A 7,587-nucleotide genomic window follows, 5' to 3' on the forward strand; every position below is an offset into this window, starting at 1 on the left:
AGAGTTAGGGTTAGGGCAGGGTTGGTTTTTGGTTTTTTTTTTGTTTGTTTGTTTGTATGTGTTTGTTTTTTTTTCTTTTTTTAATTTTTTATATTAATTAAAGGGGGCTGTAGCTCCCTCCCTCATTCCCTCCCAATTCCACCCTCCCTCCCTCATCTCATCCATGCCCCTCCCTAAATCCGATGATAGGGGAAGTCCTCCTCCCCTTTCATCTGACCCTAGCTTATCAGGTCTCATCAGGACTGGCTGCATGTCCTCCTCTGTGGCCTGGTAAGGCTGCTCCTCCCTGGGGGGGGGGGAGTTGGGTCAAAGAGACACTGAGTTCATGTCAGGGACAGTCCCTAGGGTTTTGTTTTTATCTTTCTAGAAAAAAACAACAAACAACAACAATAAAAATAACAAAGGAAACATCTGGGAAAAAAAAGGGGGGGGGATGTCACAAGAGGAGGAGTAATTGGCTAAGTGGAATCACCCACCTCCATCCTGTTTCTTCTGCCCTCCACAGACATAAGTGGCAAATAGTCTTTGTGTGGTCCCAAGTCGATTAAAAATTAAAGCTGACTTGGGGTTGGAATGTGGCTTTCTTTTTCTCTAAGCCCACGCATGCTTGTTAAAGAAAAATAAAAAAATTCTGACTTATATCAGAAGAGCCACCTGGTATGGGACAGAGGGAGACAAAAAAATAAGGGATTGTTCTATTGCCACTGATCTCATAATCTTTCGGCTTTCATTTGACTCTCTAATATTTTAAGGCATAAACATTATCTCAGAATCTATAAGGTTATTATGCAGAAGCTCTCTGTCGTACAGAGTGTTAACTACCTCTAGAAGTAATCTCTATGTAGCTTCCTGTAAGTGTTACCAGGTTTGAGGCCGAAGCAAGCAACTGGGCAAAAGTTTGCGTACCTCGGATGTACTTAACAGGTTATGGTCCTCAGAACTTTCCAAAACCTGCTGAAAATGGCATTTAAAAATGTTTAGGTTTCTGACTGCTCCTAAAAGGAGCCTCTTAGGTCTCCAAGGAGATGAAGGAGCCCCCAAAGATGAACCCGCCTGGACCGAGTAACACCAACCACTGGGGAAAACTGCTCTAGGCTTCTGCGGCCTGGTTCTTCATGAACAGTGGACACCTTTGAGTTACCTGTTATGTTCTGTCTGGTCAGGATCGCCACCAAGCTGAAGCCGCCACCCAAAGATTAGTTTAGGACTACAGGCTGCTCACGACATTCAAAATGCTGAGCTCATATGAGAATGGCAAGAACATTTTACACAGCTTTGAACTCAAAAATATTTAACCCTAAGACAGCCAAATACAACCAAGCTGGACATTGTAGAAAGCTCAGCAAAAATTGCTTGATTTTTGTAAATAGTTTTACTGTATATTTCCTTTTTAAAAAAATTTATTTATTTTGTACACAATGTTCCGCCTGCATGTGAGCCTCCACACCAGCAGAGGGCGCCAGATCCCACCACAGATGTTGTGAGCCACCATGTGGGTGCTGGGAATTGAACTCAGGACCTCTGGAAGAGCAGCCAGTGCTCTTAACAACTCTGAGCCATCTTTCCAGACCCCTGTATCTTTCCTTTTTAGTTAGACAAAAAAAAGGGGATATAGAAATAACATAGGAATGATAAGGAAAAGGTAGATTATTGAATCTAGTCTTCTAGATCTTTGAATACTGATAGAAAATTAAGATTACATTGGTTACATTGGTATAGATCCTTTGTATATTGATTGAAAATTAAGGTTATTTCATACTATGTATGGAATCTTTTTAAAGTATGCCTACGTAATTCTTAAAAACTCATTGTGAAGGGCTGGAGAGATGGCTCAGTGGTTAGGAGCATTGTTTGGTCTTCCAAAGGACCTAGGTTCAGTTCCCAGCACCCACATGGCAGCTCACAACTGTCTGTAAGGCCAATTCCAGGGAATCTGACACCTTCACACTAATGCACATAAAATTAAATAATTTTTAAAGATGCAATGTGATGTTCTAGTCCTTTTGAAAGCTACTATCACAAACTGCATAAAATAATAAGAAATGCAAATTAATAGTCAATCAAACTTGTGGTGTTGTTAGGTACTAGCTTAGTTAAACAGACGTTTTCTAACTTAGTCAGTATATAGCTAGAAACAAGTAATTCAATTCATATATACTAGAGATATATAGACGGTCTTCAAAAACTTCAGAGAGCTACATAATTTGGCATTTAAAGATGTTTTATTAGTTGGAGAAATTTTTGACAATGAGACATGTCAGCTCCTGGCAGCAGCCCCTTTTAACTTTGGAGAAGAAGATGAGCATCAAAAAATTCTCTTTGGAGATGACTTCATATGTGGCAAGCTAGCTCCTGAGCAAGAAAATGCCCTTGCTTCTCCTTCAGTGGACAAACTGGGTGCAGCAAACTCGACTCCCAAGCTTGGTGAGGGGAGGACAGGCAAGTCCTCATAATACCCGCTTCACAGAAAAGTCCGTCAGCTAATCTGAGCCAGAAGGCTTAAGATGATGTTGCAATGTTACAGAGAAATGCTGGGTGGCGTCTAAGCAGCCAGTGGTCTCTAGCATTTCTACAGTTTTAGAAGTGGCTAGCTTTGCTCTTCCTGTTTATTCATGGCATATTTATCCTTCTTGGGTCTCCGATGGGGTTATACTCTTACAATTAGAGCTTAAGTTGTTTAGGATTTAAGAAGATGTTTTAGGTCTTAAAAGGTTGTGATTTAGGCGTCAAACTTTGGATTCACCAAGATAAGATAGATAGTAGAGTGCTTTTTCCAAGATTGTCAAAAACTAATGGACTAGGCATTATGAATGTTTTTTTTTAACCAGACAGCATATAGTTTATTGATGTTAGAGAGAAAATCTTTTATTTAGACAAAAAGGGAGAAACGTTATAGGATATTTGATCCCATTGTGAACTGTAAAATCCTGTTTCTTGTTTGGTGTGATTGAGCCCTTTTACACACCTTTAACCCAAGAATTTTCTACTTATGGTAAACAGGTGATTGTGGTGTGTTTCAGCCAGCCAAGAGTCCAGATCTCATAAAGTTAATCCTAGGTCAAGACAGGGAGCAAGAAACCAGCTGACCAGGATTAGAGAGTAGGAGGAACTTTGAGCTGAGGGGTATTTAAGACAGGGTGGAGACTTAAAAGGGACTTTTTAGCTCTCTAGCTCTCTGGCTTTTGAGCTTTGGACTAGCAAGTCTTTGGCCTTGAGTTTCTTAGCCTTTTCCTCCTGGGCTGTCAGCTGACCTAGTGAGCTTTTTGGTTTTTTGTTTGTTTGTTTTGTTTTTTTCCTTCTGGGACATGAGCTGGGTTCTTTCTCTGCCTCTCTGAGCTAGCAGCTTTTCACCCCAACATCTGCCTCCCGCATCTTTATTGATAAAGTAGAGTGATCGGGATTTTCATTCCTTTAATAACAACGCATTTGCTCAGCGCTGCAGGATGAATTGGAAGGTGGGAGCTGAGGGGCAACCACCTTACTGATAGCTAGGAGGCTAAAGGAAAGCTGTTCTGACACCATCTCCCAACAGCTATGCCTCCTCCTCTGGATGCAGGGAGGAAGAGAGGCACAGGAAGGAAGCTAAACCCGGAGGCTGGGCCCGAAAGCCTGAGGTGGGGACATTTCTCTCCACTAGGGTGGCTTTGAACGACTGAATGAGTAAAGCAGAGTCTGGGTAAGCTGGGAGAGGGCAGCCATCCTGGGTGAAAGGGACACCCACTAGGCCAATGAGAAGCAGACTATGGATCTGGGGTTTTCTGAGCTGGAAGGGATCTTCTGTGTTCAGACCCTCTGAGCACCTGTGTCTTCGTTTTCCAAAGATGCTGAAGGAATCTGCAGTTGAAAGTGTACACCCAACCATGCACTGACTGAGGCTGGAAGATGGCCAGCCTGGGCTCTGTAGCAAAACCCTGCTAATAATAACAATAATTAATAACAATATTAATCTACTCTGCGCCTGGTTCATCGAAGCTCCTAAGGGTTCCCCCTCCACCTGTGACTGCCTCCCCACCCCCACCGCACAGCATTCCTCCTAAAGTTAGGAGGCTCTAGGTTTCAAACTGTTATCTGTGAATCTGGTTCTTGGGTTAGGTCAGGGGCCTCCTTCTGCCCTCAAGCAGGAACCAGCAGCTAAAGGGCAGGAAGTGGCCAAGGAGAAGTGACAGGCCCCAAACCCGTTGTTAGCTATCCACTTCTCCACCGCAGCCGAATAGGGCTGCTTTCCTGGGGGAAGTACCCTTCCTCTCCGCCTTTCCAGTGGTCCTCCTGACTACCCCAGACCCCCTGCCTTCCTCAGCCCTCTCACAGTACCCAGGCTTTCTGTGGAGTTTCCAGCCTTCCTCCAAGGCCCCCTCCCACCCTGACAGCTGGGGCAGAAGACATCCAGTGGGGGCAGGGTACAGCTAAACGCCTCTATTTCTTCTGAGCCTCCCTTGGCTTTTTTGCTTTCTGAGACAGGGTCTCACTTTGTAGTCCTGGCTGTCCTGGAACTCCTTCTGTAGACCAGGCTGCCATTGAACTCTCAGAGATCCATCTATTTCTGTCTCTGGAGCACTGGGATTAAAGGTCTGTGCCACCACCGCTGAGGACTGTAATGGGGCCTCTAACCTGAGAGATGGGGAACTTGGGGGCACGTGACTGGCCCAAGCCGTTAAAGCCAGCAGAAGAGGGATCAGTTAAGTCTTGACCTTCCGGCCTGCTCTTCATCCCTGAACTATGTCAGATCACACAGAAGGTACGTAGGGGTCTCTCCTGGTCTACAAGGGGACGGTGTGAGTGCTGGAGAGGGAAGGATGAAAGGCAGTGTTCATGTTTAGAAGAGGTGGTCAGACTCCCTCAGAACTAGCCAGGGCAGGTGGGAAGGAGGCTTCTTCCAGAGGTAAAGAGACAGTAGGATGTGGGCATGAAGTCAGGAGAGGTGGCCGGGGTGTGAGGATCTCCAGAGGAAGTGAGAATTGAAGTCTGGGTAAAGAATGTGTCTTGGCTGGGGCTGTAGCTCAGTGCAGTCCTTAGCAGGCCTGAAGGCCTGGGTTACTGCCCTAGCTGCTCAGACTGGGCAGACCGTGGCCTCCTAGAATCCCAGTGCCAGGGTGGTGGGGAGAAGGACAGATGTCAAGAGCTTGGACTGTCTCTGCACAGAGTTTGAGAGTGGCCAAGGCTGTAACAGACACTGGGGGGAAAAAAAAGGCAGCCAGTGGTGGTGCACAGCTCTAATCCCAGCACTCAGGAGCCAGGCAGATTTCATGAGTTCGAGGCCAGCCCGGTCTATAGATGGAGTTTCAGGACAGCCAAGGTACACAGAGAAACCGTGTCTCAGATAAAGAATAACAACAAAACCTCCCAAACCCCCAAATCTCTTAGAGTATATTTTCCTGCACCTAAAATTGTTGGAGGATGGTGGAGCCCTGGCTTTGACCCCAGAGCCACATAGAACAGGTGTGGTCGTACATACTTGTCAGCTTAGTGCTGAAGGGGTGCAGGCACCAGGAGCAGTTCAAGCATGGCTGCTGCATAGCGACTGTGAGGCCTCCAGGGACACCTGAGACTGTCAGCATAGCAGGGAAGAGGCAGAGGCAGGAGAGGCAGGAGGGGGCGGCAGGGAGGGGATGAGGGTGGATACAATCAGGAGACTTTATTATATGAATGTAATTGTCAGAAGAAGACCGTGGGTGTGGGGAGAGGAAGAACAGGCAGAGAAAAGGGGGGAAACTAGAGCAGGTGTGACACTTACATTTAACCAGGGGTTTGGGGAAGTGAGGGGAGAAAGGCCTCTGGCAATCACCTCTCCAGGCCTTTATCTGTACCTGCTGTTTGGGAGCGTGGGGCTGGAAGGGCTCCTCCTGCTGCTCGTCATTGTCCTGTTCACCTGCCTGTGCCGGGTCCAGCAGAGAGGTAAGCCCTCCCACAGCCCTCGCAGCCACCACAGCCTGCCTCCACACCTCTCCTGCGCTGGGTCCCAGCAGATTCTGGGAGGGAGAGAGGGAAGGAGTGTCCCAAAGGCCCAGGCTTTGGGCGTGGTTCCCCTGGCAGTCAGCAAGTGAGCATGGGGAACCAGTGGTTTGTGGAAGGCTGGGCTGGTGGGCTGGGGAATGGTGTGTGTGTGTGTTCTGGAGCTGGGGACCTGGGGTGGGGTGCTCTTCTGGGGTGGGAGATCCAGTGTGGATGAGACAGTTTGGGGTGCCATTCTGGTGGGGGGATGCTGGGTGGTCATGCTGAGTCACTTCTTGTTTTCTTCTAGTGAAGAGACTGGAAAGGAACAAGGTGAGTCTGGGGGCGAGGGGAAACCCAAGTGGGGAGCGGAGTGAAGAGGGAGGTAGGAGGGGGGAGAGAAGCAAGACAATGGGACAGGGAGGATGGTGTTTATCAGAATATAAAGCAACTCCAGGGGAAGGACCGAGAGAGGAAGAAGTGAGAGAGGAGTTCCAGGACAATCAGGACTCCATAGAGGGGCCCTGTCTCAAAAGAACCACAGCAAAAACAAGGAGAGGGAAGTGGTGTGCGTGGCCAGCAGCGCGGCCAGTCAGCAGCCTCGAGCGTGTGTGGAACCCTGAGCTTGGTTCCCAGAACAGCACACAGCCAGAGCGGTTCACAGCTGAAATCCCAGGCAGAGGCAGGGAGGTCATGTCAAGTGGAAGGCTAGCCTTAGCTACATGAGACCCTGTCTCAAAGGAGGGGGTTCTGAGAAAGCGTTTGCTGCGGCCAGGCGTGGTGCCTTGTACTTGGATCCGGGGCTCTGTGGGGGTTGAGGCAGGCAGGACGTGGGGGCCCTCTGGCCAGCCAGCCTAGTAGAAATAGCAACTCCAGTTTTAGGGAGAGACTCTGTCTCAAAAATAATAATAATAATAAAATAGATGTTGTCCAAGCCTCATCTTCCGGACTACATATGCAAGCTCAGACAGTCACACTTACGCCATATATACAAAGAAAGAAAAACAGAAAGAAAGAGACGGGGCTGGGGGGGGAAGCACAAGAGAGAGTAAGAGTGAGAGAGTAAGAGTCAAAGAGCATCAGCGGCGAGAGAAAGGAACGCTTGGATGAACAGGAGCTTCAGAAACAAAAGGAGACAAGAAAAGCGAGGAAAGGCGGGGGCTGGGGCGGGGAAGGGCGGAGGGCAGCGCGCCCCGGCCTCAGCACAGTCCCGCCCCGCCAGGCCCAGATGCCCGGGCAGGAGCTCCACTACGCGTCTCTGCAGAGGCTGCCGGTGTCCAGCGGTGACCTCACCGACAGAGAGGAGGGCGAGGGCCTGAAGGACGATCCCAGCACCGACTACGCCTGCATCGCCAAGAACAAGCCCACCTGAGCCCCGATGCCCCCCGGCCCTGGGCGGGTGGTCGGAGCCGCCCCGAGTTCCCCCAGTAAAGACTGTGGCTCCCGCCTCCGCGTCGGCTTCTCTGTGCATCCAGCCGGAGGACCACCCTCCCCCGGCCCACGCTCCCACGGGGCGGGGCGGCAGCCGCCGCGCGGGCAGGGCCTCAGGGAGCCGCTGGGCAGCCTCTGGGAGCCCGGGTCAGCTCCGACAGGCTTCTCAGTCAGCGCTGAGGCCGCCCGGACTGCGCTGGGCCGCGCCGAGCCGGCCCGCGGGGAGGG

General features: G+C 49.5%; 1 protein-coding gene across 1 annotated transcript; it reads left to right on the forward strand.

Moving 5' to 3' along the window:
- The first annotated feature begins 4,467 nt into the window (after nt 1-4,467).
- Nucleotides 4,468-7,375, forward strand: Lst1 (leukocyte specific transcript 1). The gene is made up of 4 exons (XM_021655844.2): nt 4,468-4,735; nt 5,791-5,892; nt 6,239-6,261; nt 7,151-7,375. The coding sequence occupies exons 1-4, from the start codon at nt 4,717-4,719 to the stop codon at nt 7,298-7,300; spliced, it is 294 nt and encodes a 97-aa protein (XP_021511519.1). The 5' UTR covers nt 4,468-4,716; the 3' UTR covers nt 7,301-7,375.
- Nucleotides 7,376-7,587: the final 212 nt, after the last annotated feature.

This window comes from Meriones unguiculatus, chromosome 16 (genome assembly GCF_030254825.1).
Source record: "Meriones unguiculatus strain TT.TT164.6M chromosome 16, Bangor_MerUng_6.1, whole genome shotgun sequence".
NCBI lineage: Eukaryota > Metazoa > Chordata > Mammalia > Rodentia > Muridae > Meriones > Meriones unguiculatus.